The sequence below is a fragment of the Mesoplodon densirostris genome, chromosome 2, assembly GCF_025265405.1.
Source record: "Mesoplodon densirostris isolate mMesDen1 chromosome 2, mMesDen1 primary haplotype, whole genome shotgun sequence".
NCBI classification, from domain to species: domain Eukaryota; kingdom Metazoa; phylum Chordata; class Mammalia; order Artiodactyla; family Ziphiidae; genus Mesoplodon; species Mesoplodon densirostris.
Window position 1 is genome coordinate 566,515 of NC_082662.1, and position 18,680 is coordinate 585,194.

General features: G+C 60.5%; 1 protein-coding gene across 2 annotated transcripts; it reads left to right on the forward strand.

Annotated features, from left to right (window-relative positions):
- The first annotated feature begins 428 nt into the window (after positions 1–428).
- LOC132483484 (ATPase family AAA domain-containing protein 3) lies at positions 429–18,661 on the forward strand. Of its 2 annotated transcripts, XM_060088801.1 has the most exons (16): positions 429–714; positions 4,051–4,127; positions 4,747–4,848; positions 4,979–5,038; positions 5,503–5,572; positions 5,785–5,950; positions 6,119–6,188; positions 6,572–6,727; positions 7,238–7,294; positions 7,475–7,600; positions 7,787–7,911; positions 8,885–8,936; positions 9,261–9,331; positions 10,118–10,285; positions 11,324–11,432; positions 17,851–18,661. In XM_060088801.1, the coding sequence occupies exons 1-16, from the start codon at positions 513–515 to the stop codon at positions 17,998–18,000; spliced, it is 1,761 nt and encodes a 586-aa protein (XP_059944784.1). In that variant the 5' UTR covers positions 429–512; the 3' UTR covers positions 18,001–18,661. The 2 variants fall into 2 exon arrangements, with proteins under 2 accessions (XP_059944784.1, XP_059944785.1); XM_060088802.1 differs by lacking the exon at positions 17,851–18,661 and having other exon boundaries at positions 10,118–10,232; positions 11,324–11,431.
- The last annotated feature ends 19 nt before the right edge of the window (positions 18,662–18,680 follow it).

The window sequence follows — 18,680 nt, forward strand, 5'->3', positions numbered from 1 at the left end:
CCCCCGCCTATCGGCCGCCTCCCACACTCTTCCTCTCGTAGCCTCTCCCTCGGTCGGGACGCCGCGCATCAAGTGGCCTCGGCTCCAGCACTGGCCTCTCTGCGGCCCCGGGGGCCGGAACTCTGTGGGCGCCCATAGCAACGGGGTCAGTGTCGTTGCCACGCGGAAATGACGAACCCAAGGGCGCGCACGCGCCCAGACCCTCAATTTCGTCCCTGACCAACCCCGGTCACCTGGCACCTCGCCCCGCCCCCTGACGGCCTACCGGCCCCCCACCGAGCCAGCTCCTGCAATCGCTGCAACGGTGCCGTGACGTCACGGTCCTCGCAGCCAATCCGAGGGCCGCGCGGGGGGACGTGGACCTCACGCGCATCCGTCGCCCGGGAGGAAGGGCCGCCGCCGCGCCTGCGCAGTCTCTGCCGCCGGCTCGTGGCGCGTGGACCGTTCTCTGCGCCGCACGCGTCCACACGGCTCCGGGTTCCGGCGGCGGCGGCGCGTGGAGCTCGCGAGCCATGTCGTGGCTCTTCGGCATCAAGGGCCCCAAGGGCGAAGGCGCGGGGTCGCCACTTCCCCTGCCGCCCGTGCAGCCCGGGGCCGAGGGCGGCGGGGACCGCGGCGCGGGGGACCGGCCTGCGCCCAAGGACAAATGGAGCAACTTCGACCCGACGGGCCTGGAGCGCGCGGCCAAGGCGGCACGCGAGCTGGAGCACTCGCGTGAGTGCGGGGGGTGGGCGCGGACAGGGCGGCCGGGCGGCGGGCTCGGGGGCACGGTGGCCCTTAGTGGTCTGAGGGATCGAGCAGCGAGTGGCCGTCGGGGGGAAACCCGTCTCCAGCGGTAAGCCCGCCGGAGCCACCCTGCGTGCAGGGAGGTTCGGGATCCCCTGACCCTCTGGCATCTTCCCAGTTGCCACGCGTCCTTCAAGTGGGGAAACCGGTGCCTAGGGGACTCAGAGGGTACAGGCAGCAGCTGGCAGGGCTGCACCCTGGTCTCCAGTTACCGCCTCTTGCCGTCTGCACGTGGAACGGCCAAGGGTGGCCAGGTCGGGGATCCGTCCGTGGTGGTTGCTCGGCAGTTTTCCGCTTAAGAAGGGAGACGTGTTTGACGGTTGTTGGTCTTAAGAGAAATAAAGCAGGTTTGCATTTATCATTGGAGAAGGTTAGCGTTCAGGTAGGCGAGGTCTATAAAGCAGCCCTGGGCCAGTTGATGACCTTCCTGACCCAGGCCCTCAAGACATTAGCGGTGAGTGTACCTTCACTAAGCCCATGGGTTTTTCTCACAACCTTATTTTTTCCTGTGGCTTTAACATTTTGTGTCAAGATCAAGATTAAGAGTCTGGAATATTAGTACATGCTGAGTAGATAACAGCTGAAAGAATACAGTGGCTCTTAAACTTTTAAGCAGAGGTTGTCTATTCTCAAAGAGGGCTTTATAGAGCAGTCTTGATGTGAGCAGAGGTGAGCACAGTCTTCCTGTCTGGGGAGGGGGTGGCCTGGCACTTTGTGGCTCAGTCCTCGCCTTCCCGCTGGGGCCACGAGAACGTCCTGGGCAAAGGTCTCCAGCCTTTCTGGTTCTCAGATCCTGGGAGGGACATTCAAAACATGTGGCTATTTGGGCCTGGGCCCAGAACAGCCTGTTTCCTTAGGCCTAGCTGGAACACTCCCCTCCTCAGAGTGGGTGTTAAGTATATTAGATGTATTAGGTTTGCAAGATAATTTCAGTCATCACGTGATGATTGAAGAGAAGCTTGCAGAGGAGCTTGAGAGACAGTGGTTGGGCTTCAAGAAACCTCAGATGACGACAGACTTCTGACACGAGACCTAATTTATTAGGTTTGTTAGGGGGGGGTTGGCCCATTCACCGTGCCCAGAATTTCAAAGTTTGCCTCCTTTTGGAACGTGAAGGCTGACTCCTGGCCTCTGAAACCCACACAGTTGTACAGGCCGGTGTGAATAGCCCTGGGTGTGTCTGAGGGTAGCAGCGACTTGCCGTCCGCTCCTGCCTGTGAATTGCTCCCAGGTCTCCTGCACCGGCTGCCCCAGAGCTCTTGCCCCAGGACATTCTCCACCTGGGTCCCCAGAGCCTTGGCCTCTGCGCCCCCATTTCCCCACCAAGCAGCACCTCCTGCAGAGTCCCCAGCTACCACCACCTAGAGGCATGGTCCCCCCCACTGGCCTCCACATGCGGTGACACTGTCTCAAGTGTGGACCTGCTTCATTTTCCTTCCTGCCATCCTTCCTGGCTTTTCTGCTGGCCAATGGGGGAGGTTTCACCCTGGGCTGCCGCCCCTTCTGTCCCCAAACCCTTCTTCCCAGGGTGCCTCAGCCCCTTCTGTCCTTAGCCCCTCTGCAGGCCTGTCTTCTGGAGATGCTCCCAGTTCACAGCCGGAGTGCCTGCCCTGGTTGGCCTGTACCCGCGCTTGTTCACCTCACTGCTCTCTCCACGCAAACCAGAGATGTCCCCGGCTGCTTCTTACAGCCTGACCACCGTCTGTGTCCTTCGGGGCCCAGCCTGATGCTACCCGGTTCCTCAGGTTTCCCAGGCCCTCCTTGGACGCCACAGCAGCACATTTGGCCTTGAGCTGTGTGCTCCACGCGCGTACAGGGTGCCTGCCTGTGGTGGGTGCGGTTAGTGTGGCGGCTCGCACATCTCTCAGTGCAGGACGACTTCTAGGTGACAGTCATCACTGTCAGCACTGAGGTCGTAGCTTGTGATTAGGGGGGCTCGCGGGTGCCTGCGCTGAGCGATTTACGTGCTTTCTCCACCTCACTCCACGGGTCGGGGGAGGGAGCGCCCTGCTCCATTGGCAGGCAAAGTGCTCGGAGCGGTCAGCCTACCTGCCAAAGGTCACGGCGTGAGTAAGCAGGCCAGCTGCAGGTCCTCCCCAAACTCTGAAGCCAAACCATGGGCCCCAGCCTACCTCAGCCCTAGAGCTTCCACCACAGGCCTAACACGTGCTTGGAGCCGGCGAGCCCCAGGGGTTACACTGTAGTCAGTGACGCAGGTGCTGCAGCTTGGGGTCCTGGGGTCTGCAGCTTACCTTGAAGGCCTCAAAAAATAAGAGAGACTGTGGTGGGGGGCTAGAAGGGTGGACGTGTGGGCAGCAGCCTGGGAGCGCGATAGTATCAGGGAGGTGGGCTCGTGGGGTCCCGACCTTCTCTCCGTGCTTTTATGTGTTAGAAAGCTTTTGTAGTGAAGCGTGGCGCACAGGAGAACCGTGTCATCACGGATCTGTTAGAGAGGCCCGACGTGCAGGCTTTTTTAGCGAGGAGAGCAGCGGACACCCACGTATTTCCACATGTGAATTCCCCTGAGGAAGAGAATACACCTGGAAGATGTCAGTCACACACACACGTGTTTGTAACATGTGGCCTGTGAAGAGCTGTCAGCCTGCGTGCATCGGCTTCTTTCTGGGTTTTGGTGTTTTGTTTTGTTTTGTTTTTTTAACATTTATTTGTTTGGCTGCACCAGGTCTTAGTTGCGGCATGCGAACTTGTAGTTGTGACATGTGGGCTCTAGTTCCCGGACCAGGGATCGAACCCGGGCCCCCTGCACTGGGAGCGCGGGGTCTTAGCCACTGGACCACCGGGGAAGTCCCTTCTTTCTGGTTTAATCCTCGTTTGCCCCTTACTCACGTTCTTGCCTGCCTGTGCTCGCCTGTCTGTGAATCAGTAACAGGTATCAGAGGCTCAGAAAACATGTTTGCACTGGAAAAATAAAGGACATTCTAGCCACAGGCTTGCTTTTTGTTTAATGGGGAAACGACCACTATGTTGACCCTCCTGCTGTCAACAGGCGGGCGGGGGACAGCCTCTCTGAGGGAACCCTTTGGAGTGTGACAGTCCCCTGGGGGCAGACCTCGCACACACGCTTTCCGCTGAGGATGGAGCGTACACAGGTGGCCCTTAGAGGGAGGGGTGGCTGAGCAGGTCCGACCAGGGTGGCCACGCGTGCGCTCAGGTCAAGGTGGGCTGTGGTGTCCCCGAGCAGCCCCTGGCACTCGTGAACACTCGCCCGGTGTCCTGATGCCCACACACCTGCCCCTGCTGCAGGACACGCCAAGGAGGCGCTGAGTCTGGCACAGATGCAGGAGCAGACGCTTCAGCTGGAACATCAGGCCAAGCTGAAGGTGAGTGTGGGTGTGGTGCTGGCAGAGGTGGGCTGCAGCCCCGAGGCTGAGGGGCCCCCGGACAGACAGAACATGGGCGGTGGGTGCAGCACCTCCCTCTAGGATTTGAGGAAAGCGGGGATCAAAGACAGGTGTGTGGCCTGAGTTTTGCACAGAACTATCTGGAAGGGCAGATGTGGGTGAGCAGTCTGGTCTCTCCGAGGGGGGACTCCTGCCATCACTCTGAGCACGTAGTGAGCGAGTGTAGGAAAGGCACAGGCTCTACCCTCCACCACGGGCTGTTGTGAAGCGAATCAGAAGGCGGGCACGTGGCATGAGCCCAGCGGAAACAGTGTAGGGGGCTGGGGGAGTGACAGGCACCCCAGGAGACCGTCTGGCTGCTTTGGGGCCTGGCCCTGTCCGTTTTCCTGGCTTCTCTCTGCCTGTGGGTCTGGGTCCTCCCGGGCCTAGGTGAGGCTACAGCTGAGTGCCCACAGGCCTGTGGGGTGCAGACCAGGCTCCATCCCTGCCCGGGGGCTGCACAGCCTGTCCGGCTCCTTTGGGGCCCACGCAGGGGAAGGGCGTCGGGGCGGGAGGCCTGTCCGGGCCCTGGGCTCAGGGCGGCTGGTGTGTGGCGCAGGAGTACGAGGCCGCCGTGGAGCAGCTGAAGGGCGAGCAGGTCCGTGTGCAGGCCGAGGAGCGGAGGAAGACCCTGAGTGAGGAGACCCGGCAGCACCAGGCCGTGAGGAGGCGGGGCCGGGGAGGCGGGGCTGGGGAGGCGGGCGCTCCTCGTGCCCTGCGCCCGCGGAGTCCCACCCTGGACCTTGGCTTCTGTGCCTGGGCTGTGTCCACACCGCCCTTTCCCTCCCTAGAGGGCCCAGTACCAGGACAAGCTGTCCCGGCAGCGCTACGAGGACCAGCTGAAGCAGCAGGTGAGCCCTGCCCGGCTGCCTGTCTTCCCCGAGGGCGTGGACGTCCCTTGGGGTGGGTGGGGGCCAGAGTCTGGGGTCCGCCCGGCAGTAACCACTGTGTTGGAGGGGCGGGTATCTGCCCGCGCCGCCCCGAGGGTCTCCTGGGTGGGACCCTGACTGACAGGTCTGCCGGGGGGCATTCAAATGTCGAGCCTGTTGTGGGCATTTTAGCTTTTAAATTAAACAGTCCAGCAAAAAGCCTGTTTTGTGAGGACAGCTGTGGGTCAGGGCTGCTCTGGGGCCGAGCTAGGCTGGGGGCGCGGCTCCTGCATCAGGCCTGCAGGCCTCAAGGTGACCGTCCCCTGGGGTCGGAGCCCCTGGGGCGATGGGGACATCTCTGAGGCCGGAGCAGCTAACCTGTTGGTGTGATGCTGATCGTTTCCTAATCTTGAAGCCCTTCCCTTCCCCCTGTGCCTCCTATTCAGCAACTTCTCAACGAGGAGAACTTACGAAAGCAGGAGGAGTCCGTGCAGAAGCAGGAGGCCCTGCGGCGAGGTAGGGCCCCGGCCTGGGGGGAGCCCCTGGGCCCAGGGCCACGGGCCTTGCTTTAGGTCCTTTGCTTCCCAAGCAGCATGAAGCAGCGGGCGTGCTGAGACCCTTGGGAGAGCGGGGTCGGGGGGTACCCTGGGCTCGCTCTTCATCCCCAGCCCTGGGTCGGGGGGCCGTGGGCCGCAGGCTGAGCGCTGCTGCCCGCTCTCCCTGGGCAGCCACCGTGGAGCGGGAGATGGAGCTTCGACACAAGAACGAGATGCTACGGGTGGAGGCTGAGGCGCGCGCCCGGGCCAAGGCTGAGCGCGACAATGCTGATGTCGCCCGCGAGCAGATCCGCCTGAAGGCTGCTGAGCACCGCCAGACCGTCCTGGAGTCCATCAGGCGAGGACGCGCCCAGCGGCCACGCTCTTGCCCCTTCCCCTGAGCCGGCACCCCACTATTCCCCTGGCCGGTCCTCTGCGGCGACTTTCGGGAATGACCTTGGAACCTGGGCTAGGCGCACGGGCACAGCCCGATGCCTTCCCGGTCATGCCACTGCTTCCCCTGCAGGACGGCTGGCACCGTGTTTGGTGAAGGATTCCACGCCTTTGTGACAGACTGGGACAAAGTGACAGCCACGGTAAACAACGCTGCCGTTTCCTTGGGGTCTCTGTCACGTGTCGGGGCGTCTGCTGGCCACGAGAGGCGCCTGGCGCGCTGAGCGTTCACAGACCTACGGCCGAGGCGGTCGCTGCTCCCGCACCCCCCACTGCCCCTGGAAAGCCACACGTGACGCAGCCTTTGGGTTTGGGGCGCTCGGAACAGCTCAGTGTTGGCCCTGGTGGGGCTGGGAGAAGGGTGGGGGGGGGGTGCCGGGCGTCCGTTTCATCTCCGCACCAGTGCCTGAGGCCCTTTGGAAAGGTACTGGTGGGGCCCAGCTGAGACTCAGGGAGCTGGTGGGGGAGCCCCTCTCTTCTGCCGGGGACGGGGTGGGCGCCACCTGCCTCCTCTGCCCTGTTCCAGGTGGCTGGGCTGACGCTGCTGGCCGTTGGCATCTATTCCGCCAAGAACGCCACGTCGACCATAGGGCGCTACGTGGAGACCCGGCTGGGGAAGCCGTCCCTGGTGCGGGAGACCTCTCGAATCACGGTGCTGGAGCTGCTGAGGCACCCCGTGCAGGTAACCGCGGGCCTCCTGGGTCCGGGTGGCCTCACAGCCGAATCGCACACGGGGCCCCTCCCCCTTTTACCCAAATGCTGCCCCGTCCTCCTGCTCGCCGACGGGCATGTGGCTTTGTCTTCTTGATGCTGTCCCTCTGGCCCCGTGGCGTCAGCCCTGTGGGGACCTGCACACCGGTCCACTCCGTCCCTCCGTGGGTCTGTACGCCTGACCGTCCCCCTGGGTGGACTGGAGGTTGTATACAAACTTCTGGGGCTCCAGCAAGCCATCTTCCCGTAAGAGAAGTTGCTGGAAGCAGCCCGGTGTCGGCTGCCTTCCTCGAGGGGAGCCAGGCTTCCTGCCTGGCAGGGGGGCTGTGCACCCACGGTCCGCGCTGTGGGCCGTCGCTAGCGGTCAGTGTCGCCGACAGTCTCCCCTGCCAGCCTTCTCCAGGAAAGCTGGTAACGCGTGTTCTGGGGTGGCTGCACCATGGGCGCCGCCGTTGACCCTGATACCCCCCGCGCCCCGCAGGTCAGCAGGCGGCTCCTCAGTAAGCCTCAGGACGCGTTGGAGGGCGTCGTCCTCAGCGTAAGTGGGGCTGCCTGTCCCTGGGACCTTCCCGCCCGGGCGGGGCTGCTCGACCTTCCTGGAGTCCGGTTTGCTGGCTGAGCCCCAGCTGGGGAGAGGCGGCCTCTCGCGCAGACCCAGGCGCTCAGGAGGGATGGACTCAGCAGCAGAGCGTCCCCAAACCTCCGTGTCCCCTGGCAGCCCAGCCTGGAGGCTCGCGTGCGGGACATCGCCATTGCCACAAGGAATACCAAGAAGAACAGGAGCGTGTACCGGAATATCCTGATGTACGGACCACCTGGCACTGGCAAGACACTGTTTGCCAAGGTGAGGGCACAGTCGCCGGGGGCTGCGGAGTCTCACCAGGGAGAGGTGCCGTGGGCAGGGGACACATGGGAGGCGGCCGCTGCCCAGCTCTTCCAGGCAGGGCGTCTCCCTACACGCGGTCTGGCCCCCAGCGACCGGGGAGGTGGGGTGGAGGGCAGATGGTGTTAAAGTGCCTTTCCCACCCAGAAACTCGCGCTGCACTCAGGCATGGACTACGCCATCATGACGGGTGGGGATGTGGCCCCCATGGGGCGGGACGGCGTGACCGCCATGCACAAGGTCTTCGACTGGGCCAACACCAGCCGGCAAGGGTGAGCCGGGTGCCTCCTGGGTGGCCCTGGGGCTCCTGCTGGGAAGGGGGGTGGTGACTTCCCCCACAGCCTGTCCCCAAGGTCCAGGAGCCTCTTGGTCCCAGAGACTTTATTTTTTGCTGCGTTAGGTCTTCATTGCTGCGCGCGGGCTTTCTCTAGTTGCGGCGAGCAGGAGCTACTCTTCGTTGTGGTGCGTGGGCTTCTCACTGCGGTGGCTTCTCTTGTTGAGGAGCACGGGCTCTAAGCGCATGGGCTTCAGTAGTTGTGGCATGCAGGCTCAGTAGTTGTGGCACACGGGCTCAGTAGTTGTGGCTCATGGGCTCTAGAGCACAGGCTCAGTAGTTGTGCACGGGCTTAGTTGCTCTGCAGCATGTGGGATCTTCCCAGACCAGGGCTCGAACCCGTGTCCCCTGCATTGGCAGGCGGATTCTTTTTTTTCTTTTTTCCTTTTTCTTTAAATCTTATTTATTTATTTACCTATTTATTTTTGGTTGCATTGGGTTAGGGTTAGGGTTAGGGTTGCTGCTTGTGGGCTTTCTCTAGTTGCAGCGAGCGGGGGCTACTCTTCGTTGCGGTGCACGGGCTTCTCATTGCGGTGGCTTCTCGTTGCAGAGCACAGGCTCTAGGTGCGTGGGCTGCAGTAGTTGTAGCACGTGGGCTCAGTAGTTGTGGTGCACGGGCTTAGTTGCTCAGCGGCATGTGGGATCTTCCTGGACCAGGGCCTGAACCCGTGTCCCCTGCATTGGCAGGCGGATTCTTAACTACCGTGCCACCAGGGAGGCCCAGTCCCAGAGACTTTAAAACGTTTAACACAAGGGGTCACCAGCCTGTTTTTAGTTACTTTCTCGTGACTGGCACTTGACACACCCCCGTCTGCGGCCAAGGTCTGGGTCCCGGTGGGGGCAGCGCGAGGTTTGGGGTTCTCGTGGGGCCACGCCCTGCCTGCCTCCCTCACGTGGCCCTGCCCTTGCAGCCTCCTGCTCTTCGTGGACGAAGCAGATGCCTTTCTCAGGAAGCGAGCGACTGTGAGTGTCCGGCGGCCGCCCTCTGGCCGGGGGAGCAGGCAGGGCGGGCGGGGAGCTGGCAGGGCGGGCGGCCTGGGCCGCGGCGTCTGCACTTCCTAGGAAGGTCACCGGGAACCTGCTCCTCAGCTGCGCTTTCTTCGTCCATTTAGTTTGAAAAGTGGAAGTTTAGCGTCTTTGGAGTCAAGCTTCAGCCTTCAAATTTAGGTTCATTGTGTCGTGGATGAGCGGGGGCTGCGCCTTTCTGCGGAGCCTTTCCTTAGCGCCCCTGTGGCTGCCTATAGAACTCCAGCATGCGGACCTGACGCTGCACTTTTCTCTGCGCAGGAGAAGATCAGCGAGGACCTCAGGGCCACCCTGAACGCGTTCCTGCACCGGACGGGCCAGCACAGCAGCAAGTGAGCAGAGCCCCGGTGCGGGGCCGTGGTTCTGCCTCAGCTCACGCGGCTGCCACGGGGCGGCCGACCGAGCAGGCTCACGCCTGACCCACGTGGCCGGACGCAGTGGGATGGCCGGTGGGGCGCCATGTGCTGGGGTCTCTGAGGCAGCGCCGAGGGGCACGGGCGCGTCCACAGGCCACTGCCCTGGGCTCAGGCCCTGGGCGTTTCCGGCTGCCCATGAGATGCGTTGTCAGGGGCTCACCCCACAGCCAGGGGCCCCAGGTCGCAGGCTGCCCTAGGATTGGGCTGGCGCTTCTGAGCCCCCTAACCTTGCTTCTCCATGTGGGTGAGGCCTCTGCAGCCTCCTGCCCGCTGGTGGCATCTAGCCCTGCCGGTCAGCCACGTGGCTGCCACGCCAGCCCCACGAGCCTTGCCCACTGCAACTGCTGCCGGCGGAGACCCTACCCCCACTGAGACCCCCAGGGACGTGTCGAGTTCCTGCTGAGTTGGCACCTCTGCTTAGCTGAACCCCAGGCTTCAAGACCCCAGCACTTGGTGTGGGAGGGGCAGGGGTCTGTCTCAAACCTGGGTCCCTGGGTCCCTGGGTCCCCGTCCCTCCTACACACAGGGAGGCTTCCATGGCTGGGCCACCCACCAGTCAGGGAGAAGCATGAGCTGGGGCGAGACAGGGAGGGACGGGAGGCAGAGGGCAGCGCCGGTGCGGCGGGGTCTCGTGTGTTAAGAGGCCGCGCGGCGGGTTCGGCCGGCCCGGAGCCCTGAGCTCTCGCCGTGTGCCGGCTGCAGGTTCATGCTGGTCCTGGCCACCAACCAGCCCGAGCAGCTTGACTGGGCCGTCAGTGACCGCATCGGCGAGATGGTCGGCTTCGACCTGCCGCGGCGAGAGGAGCGGGAGCGCCTGGTGAGAATGTATTTTGACAAGTATGTTCTTAAACCAGCCACAGAAGGAAAGCAGTAAGTGTCCCCGCCGCCACGGCCGCTCCCTGCCCGTCCCCCTGCTCCTGGGTTTCACGTGTGGGGTCACGACCGCCCATCACGGGAGGCGCTGCCCCGTCCTGCCTTTGAGACGCTCAGATCCAGGCCGCAGTCAGGCCCTGGCAGTGACGGGCTGTGACGGCCCATTTCTGGCCTTGCTGAGCCCCCCTCCGGGGCCCCTCCCCGGCACACAGCGGGGCCCACCAGGTCGGGGGTGCCCTCCCTGCTCGTCCAGGCCCTCTCTCACCGTTCTCGGGAGCGCTCCAGATAAGCCAGCGCTGGTCTATTTGTAACCCTCTCCGGGGACCAGATCTCAGCCCCACCGACCTGGTTCCCGCCTGGCGCTGCCGAGCCGTCTTCTGTTCTGCAGCGGGCTTTGCCTGCCCCTGCCTCCCGTCTGTCAGCTGCCCCCAGGCTCTCTTATCTGGGTCTCTTTTCCCTTTTGCCCCTGGCTGGCCCCAGCCCCCCGCCTCCAGCTCTCCATGGCGCATCCTAGCCCAGCTGCAGCCTGGACACTGCACGCAGCCTGAGGTTCTGAGGACGTTTTGAGTCTGAGCAGGCTCTCTTGGGCCTTCAGCCAGGCCTGACTGGGCCTGGGATCCACCTGCAGGGGCGGGATTAGGGGTTTGGCTGCTGTCTGAGTGCTGGGCGGGGTCCCTGCCCCCAGGCAGGCGGTGGAGCTGGGAACAGGCCCTCGGAGCTCCTCCATTCTCACACAGAGGCCCCACGGCCGCCCCTGAGCCCAGCATGTGCCCCGCCCGGGCCCCGTCTTGGGCTCCACGAGGAAGGGACATATGCCCAGCAGGGTAGGAAGGTGGAACGGCCAGACCTGGCCCCAGCAGTGGACGTTGGGCAGGGGGTAGCTCATTAAAGTGAGGGGGTCGGACGTGTCCCGCCTGGGGTTTCCCAGCACAGGCTCCTGCTCTCCATCTCTGTGGGAGCCTGGGTCCCTCACAGGCCTCTGCTCTGGCCCGGCTCCTGCGGGCGCCCAGGCATCACTTGGGAACTCTTTACCAGGCGCTTGAAGCTGGCCCAGTTTGACTACGGGAAGAAGTGCTCAGAGATCGCACAGCTGACGGAGGGCATGTCGGGCCGGGAGATCTCCCAGCTTGCTGTGGCATGGCAGGTGAGCTGGGAATGCGCCCCGCAGGCCAGAGCCCGACCGAGCCAGGGACCCTCAGAGTTGTCGAAAGGTGACTGGGCTGGCACCTGCACCTGCCCCCGACCAGGGTGTTTCTGAGTGATTTTCTGCACAGACGTGACATGATGCCCTCCCTTCCCGCCACCATCCTCCTCTGCCCCCTGCAGCAGGGAGGATGGGCCAGGGCCGTCCGTGGCTTGGCATATTATGGTCCTTCCCATTGTCATTCTGGCCCAGGTCAGACATGGCCCTCTCAAATCAACAGCATGGCCGGTGGTCATCAAGCCCAGTGTCTTAGGAACCTGGGCTTTGTCCCAAGCTGGGGCCCAGGACAGTTGGCACAGCAAACTGCAGATGGGTGGAGGGTCCGGGGGACACAGCCTGGGCCAGGGATGGAGCATCTGTGAGCTGTCAGTGGGCTCGTCCGAGGGCTCAGGACGTGAGGAGCCAGGAGGCCACTGAGCTGACGAGGCAGGCGTCTCCTTCCCGGCCCCAAGAGGGAGACCACTGCCTTCAGGACTGTCTGCAGGGGCGTGAATGCCTCAGGTGTTCTGGCTTTTTGGATGGGTTTGCTGAGTCCTGAGGGCCTGAGGACAGCTGGACCACGGGAGGTGATTCCATCTTCACCCTGTGGCTCAGGGCACACAGGCCAGAGTGGCCCTTGTCATTCCCAATACCCAGGCTTTCATCTGAAACATCCCAGCAGTGGTTCCACGGGTGCCCAGGGCAGGGAAGCCCATTGACCCCCCAGGAGCCTTGGGTGCAGCCATTCAGAGCAAGTTTCCCCGTGGTCCTTGCCAGGTGGAGGGTGCTGAGTGGCTCATGTCTGTGGCCACGTGACAACCTGGCCACTGTCAACTTAGCACGAATGCTAAGTAGACATCTGCTTGGATTTGAACGTCCTTGCCCAGATACACAGGGGGGCTGTATTAGTCAGAATGGGCCATGTCATGCTGCTGTAGCAGACAGCCCCGGATTGCAAACTCTGTCCTCGGGTGAGTCACGGTGCCCTGCTCCAGGCTGGCCTCACTCAGGAGCCAGGCCTCATGAGGTTGGCTGTGTCCACGACCAACAAAGTGGCAAACGGGGTGTCTTAGCCTGGGCGGCCGTGACAAGATGCCACAGCCAGGCGCTTGAACAGACATTCATCTCATGGTTCTGGAGGCTGGAGGTCCCAAATCAGGATGCCAGTGAGGGGGGTTCTGATGCGGGTCCGCTTCCTGGCTGCCAGCCAGCGCCTTCTTGCTGTGTGCTCGTGCAGAGCCCTTGGGGGTATCTTCGTACAAGGACGCCAGTCCTGTAGGATCAGGGCCCCACCCTTAGGACCTCACCCAACCTGAATCGCTTCCTTAGAAGCCCCATCTCCACGTGCAGCCACACTGGGGGTTAGGGCTTCAGCGTGAACTCGGGAGTGACAAATGCTCAGTTCCAGTGGCACCCAGTCCCAGTGGTGGGAAGCGCCCTGGCGCACCTCCCCTCCCCCTCCCTTCCCTCCCAGGGGACAGGCCTGTGTGTGCCTGTGTGTGGGGAGCTGAGGGTAGTGGACCCTGCACGCGCATGGGACGGTGAGCGTCTGCGCGTAGAGGCCCAGAGCCCGTGGGTGCTCTCCCTGTGTGTCCAGTCCCTGGGCAGCTGGGCCCTGGGCATGTCTGCTCGTCCCCACCCCCACCCCCTGCGAGAGAGGGCCAAAATGCCTTGGGGGTCCCACCGCCTGGGACAGGACGTGTCAGTATGTCCCCTTGGAGTTTCTCCCCTGTGGCCCCAGGTGCACGGGGCTGGGCTGCTGTGGTGGCTCCTGCCCACCCTCCTCCCTCTGGGCTGAGCAGCCAGGGACCCATGCACCTGCTCCCTGAAGCCCACCTGCTGGTGTTGCATGGACCCCGCTGCAGCTGCCACCCCCGTGCGATGGTTTTGTCAGTGCAAGTCCGTGCTTCTTACCCTGCAGCTACCTATCATGGGGGACCTACTGTTTTTGTTTTTTTTTTTAACATAAAACTCATTATTTTAACCTTTTTTTTTTTTTTGCGGTACTCGGGCCTCTCACTGTTGTGGCCTCTCCCGCTGCGGAGCACAGGCTCCGGACGCGCAGGCCCAGCGGCCATGGCTCACGGGCCTAGCCGCTCCGCGGCATGTGGGATCCTCCCAGACCGGGGCACGAACCCGCGTCCCCTGCATCGGCAGGCGGACTCCCAACCACTGCGCCACCAGGGAAGCCCTGTTTTAACCAGTTTCAAATGCACAGCTCTGGCATTGAGCACATTCACATTGTTGTGCAACCATCATCACCATCATCTCCAGAACTTTCTCTTCTTCCTGAACTGAAACCCTGTCCCCGTTAGACACTCACCCCACCCCCCAGCCCTGGCCCCCACCCTCCTGCTTCCTGTCTCTGAGTGTGATTCCTCCAGGGACCTGATGAGGGCTCATACAGGATTTGTCCTTTTGTAACTGGCTTATTCACTGAGCACAGTGTCCTCGGGGTTCATGTGTGTTGGAGCAGGTGTCAGTCTTTCCTTGTTGGGCTGCCTGATACCCCAGAGTGCGGTGGATGCCCCTTGCGCACCCATCCAGCTGTGGATGGACACTTAGGCTGTTTCCACCTCTTGGCTGGTGTGAATAGTGCTGCCGTGAATGGGTTTAGCCTTCTTTCAGTTTTGTCGGGCACGTTCTCACAAGTAGAATGGCTGGTCACACGGTAATTCTGCGTCTGCTTTCTGAGGAGCCTCCGGACTGTCTTCCGCAGCAGGGGTGCACCTGCGTCCCAGGTTCCCCGTGTCCTCGCCGACACTGGTTTCTGTGTTGTGATGGCGGCCACGGGTGTGAGGTGGTGTCTCGCTGTTGATTCGCGTTCCCTGATGGTCAGCGATGCTGAGCGTCTTGTCATGTGCCTGTTGGCCGTGTGTGTGTCTTCCTTCGAGACAGGTCTGTTCGAGTCCTTTGACCTTTTTTGAACTGGGTTGTTTGAGGTTTTCTTGTTGTTGAATTGTAGGGGTTTTTTATGTATTCTGGATATTAACCTTGTATCAGATAGTAGTTTGCAAACATTTTCCCCTTTTCTGCGGGTTGCCTTTTTTACTCTGTTGATAGTGTCCTTTGAAGTACAAAAGTTTTTAATTTTGATGAAGTCCAATTTTTATCTAATTTTTTCTTTTGTCACCTGCTTTTACTGTCAGCCAAAAAGTCATTGCTAAATCCAATGTCTGGATGCTTCTCCCGTCTGTTTTTGTCTACGAGGTTTACAGTTTGGGGTCTTATGTTTAGATTGCTGATCCATTTAGAGTTGATTTTTGTATATAGGGTACAACTTTGTTCTTCTGTATGTGAATATCCAGTTTTCCCAGCACCATTTGTTGAAAAGACTGTTGTTTCCATTCAGTGATCCCAGCATCCTTGTTGGAGGTCACTTGACCATATGTGAGGGTTTATTTCTGGGCTTTTTGTTCTGTTCTACTGGCCTGTGTCTGTCTTAGTGCCAGTACCACACTGTCTTAATCAGTGTAGCTTTGTAGTAGATTTTAAAATCGGGATATGTGAGACTTCCAACATATTCTTATTGAAGATTGTTTTGGCTGCTTGGGGCCCCTTGAGATTGCATATGAATTTTGGGGTGGATTTTTTTTTTTCTGCAAAAAACATCATTGAAATTTTGATAGGGATTGCATTGAATCTGTAGATTGCGTTGGGTAGTACTGACGTCATAACAACGTTGTCTTCCAATGCATGAACGCAGATATTTTTCTATGTTTTCACGTCCTTAATTCTAGCAACATTTTCTAGTTTTCAGTGTACAAGGCTTTCACCTTCTTAGGTAAGGTAATTCCTAAGTATTTTATTCTTTTCGATGGTGTTGTAAATAGAATTGTTTTCTTAATTACTTTTCCAATTATTCAGTGTTACTGTGTAGAGACACAATTGGTTTTGTGCATTAATTTTGTGTCCAGCAACTTTGCTGAATTTATTACTTAGGGTTTACTATATATAGTAAGATCATATCACCTGCAGACAGTTAATTTTACTTCTTCCTTAACAGTCTGGATGTCTTTTATTTCTTTTTTTTTTTTTTTTTTTTTTTTGCCTGATTGATCTGTCTACAATTTCTAGTTCTCTGTTGACTAGAAGTGGTGAAAATGGGCATCCTTGCCTTGATCCTGATCTCAGAGGAAAAGCTTTCAGTCTTTCACCATTGAGATGATGTTTGCTGATGTTTTCTTATATGGCTTTTATCAGGATGAGGAAATTTCCTCGTATTCCTAGTCTATTGTTTGTTTGTTTGGCTGCGCTGCACGACTTGCGGGATCTTAGTTCCCTGACCAGGGATCATACCCGGGCCCTCAGCAGTGAAAGTGTGGAGTCCTAAGCCCTGGACTGCCAGGAAATTCCCCCTTGTTTATTGTTTTCATCAAGAAACGGTGTTGAATTTTGCCAAATGTTTTTCTGTATTAATTGAGACGATCAAGTGGTTTTTGTCCTTCATTCTGTTAATTACTTACCTAGGTTGATTTTTCCCTAGGTGAACCATCCTTGCACTCCAGGAAAAATATCCCACTTGGTTGCGTGTATAATCCTTTCAATATACTACCAAGTTTGGTTGTTAGTATTTCGTTGAGGGTTTTGCATCAGTTTTCACAGAGGGTCTGTGTCTGTGTGGTGTTTTGTCTGGTTTTAGTATCAGGGTGATGCTGACCTCAGAGTGAGTTAGGAAGTGTTCCTTCCTCTCCAGTGTTTGGAAGAGTTTGAGAAGGATGGGTGTTAGTTCTCCTTTAAGCTTTTTTCAGTGAATTTTTTTGTTTTTGAATAATTCCAGGTTCACAGAAAAGTCACAAGGCTAGCACAGCTCCCTCCACACTGTGGCCGTCTCACCACATCCCTCGATTCCACCTCAGACGTGGTCTCTCCCAGAACCCACCCAAATGCCCATGACATTCAGTCCTCCTGTCTTGGGCTTCTCTGGGCTGTGACAGTTCTCAGACGTCCCTGTTTCTGACGATCCCGGCAGTTTTGAGGAGTGCTGTAGGACATCCCTCGTTGGGTCTGTCTGATAGCTTTCTCATGAGTGGACTGGGATTGGGGGGTTTTGGAAGAGACCAGAGGTGAGGGCCCCTTCTGGTCACATCGTATCAGGGGGCACCAGACATCCACACGACATCACAGGGATGTTGGCCTGGATCCCCTGGTTACCGTGGTGCCCACCTGGCTTCTCCGTGGTAAAGTCGCCACACACCCTCTACCTGCCCCTCCCCACCAGGGACCCCCTCTGGCTGCCACCCCACCTCAGCTCAGAACTCGGGCTCCTCACGGGAAGCCTCAGGGACGGCCCCTCCCTCCACAGCTTCAGCCAGGCGCTGAGGACAGCCGTGTCCCATGGATGGGGCCAGCCTGGGGGAGCAAAGTGACTGGTCATCTCGGATGGTGGGAACTTGCTCCCTGTGTCCTGCGTGGGCTGAGGCTCCTAGGGACCTAAAGAGAAACAGTGGGACTGGCTTGGGCTCCCTGCTCGGTGGACACCTGACACGTGTCAGCCACAGGCTGGGTGACGGGAAGCAGATGGGGCACTGGGTCACCCAGGAGGCGTGCAGCCTGGCCAGAGGTGACCTGCCTTGGCAGCTGAAGTGCTGTGGACCACACTGGGGCCCAATGAGCCGAACTTTGGTTACCCTGCCCACTTGCACGGCCAGGGAGCCTGGGCGTTGCGGGTGCAGAGTGCCGCCGGCAGCCTGGACTGCCGCAGCCCGCAGTTCTGAGAGAACCATCTGCAGACGGTGGGGCCCCAGGCGCTCTGCGTGGAGGGCGGTTTGGCTCCGGGGGCCCTGCCCCTCCTCGGTGTATGCGTGGCCTGTGGAGGTTCTGTTGGCTGCTCCCTGGCCCTGTGCGCGGCCCTGCTGTCCACGGGGGCAGGGCCCTCCGCTCTGCGGTTGGGGGCTGGGCTGCTCCCTGACAGCGGGCCTCTGGGTTTCTCTTCTTCGAAAGTCACTGAGAAAACCAGTGGAGCAGGCAACACGGGCGCCAGCCGGGGACGCGGGCAGGGCCCCAGGGGTTGCAGGGGTGGCGGCCGCTCTGGGCTGCAGGGTCGCCTGTGAGCACGTGTGTGCTGCCGCATGTCGGCGTGCGCCTTCTGCTGAGTGGCCAGGCCCCTCCTGCAGCTGAGCGCAGGCCCGGGAGAGCAGCCCACGCTGTGCCCCCACCTGGCCCTGCCCCAGAGGAGTTGGGTTCTGGAGGGCGTCTCCACGGTGGGTGGCAAGTGTAGCAAGGATGGGGCTGGCCAGACTGCCTTGTCCCTGGGTCAGGCCCTGGCCTACACGGGTGAGTGGTGACTGGTGGGCCCTGAGGAGCCTCAGGCTGAGGCCCTTCCCCCACGCGGGCAGCCCCTCTGCTGCCCTGCCGCAGTGCTCTCTTTCCCTGCCAGGCCATGGCATATGCCTCTGAGGATGGGGTCCTCACTGAGGCCATGATGGACGCCCGGGTCCAGGATGCCATCCAGCAGCACAAGCAGAAGATGCAGTGGCTGAAGGCAGAGGGGAGCCGGCTCCTGCTCCCAAGTTCACAGGCCGAGTGAGCCGGGCCTGGACACCTGCAGCACGCTGACCAGGTGGCGTCGCCAAGAAGAAACACCCAGGTGCCCCGGCTCCCAGCGGACGTGGTGACACCACACAGCCGCCCCCGTCCCGGCGTGTGTAACCTTCCTCTGGTCAGGCCCAGGGCGGCAGGGCAGCATTAAAGGCCTCTGCTCAGGACCGGCTGCGCCGTGCAGCCTTGAGGCGGAGTTGGTTCCCCTGAGCCCCCAGCCGCCCCCAGGACACTTCTGGGAGATGTGTCCCTCCGAGCCGGCCCAGACGGGGAGCAGGCAGTGTCCGCCATGCCCGGGGTAGCGGCCAAGCTGGCAGCACAGCTCCCCAGGCAGATGCTGCTGCAGCTGTGAGCAGCAGTAGGGGGCCCGGCCAAGGGAAGGGACCTGACCTTGCCCAGTCCCTCCCAGGGCCAGAACCGAGCCCACGATGAGCAGAGCTGGCCTCCGTGCAGCCCGGCATGCCCGCCGCCGTCCTTGGGAGGGCAGTGCCCTTGAGGTCTGTGAAGCCGGGTGCCGAGCACCAGCCCACCGGCCCGCGATGGCCCAGGGTGTGCGGAGCGGGGGTGCTGCCCGGCCCGCGGAAGCCGAAGCTCTCCCGGGTTGGAATTGGGGGTCTTTTTATCCAGAATCTAATAAAAACTGACAGATACGTCTCAGTGTCTGTTTTA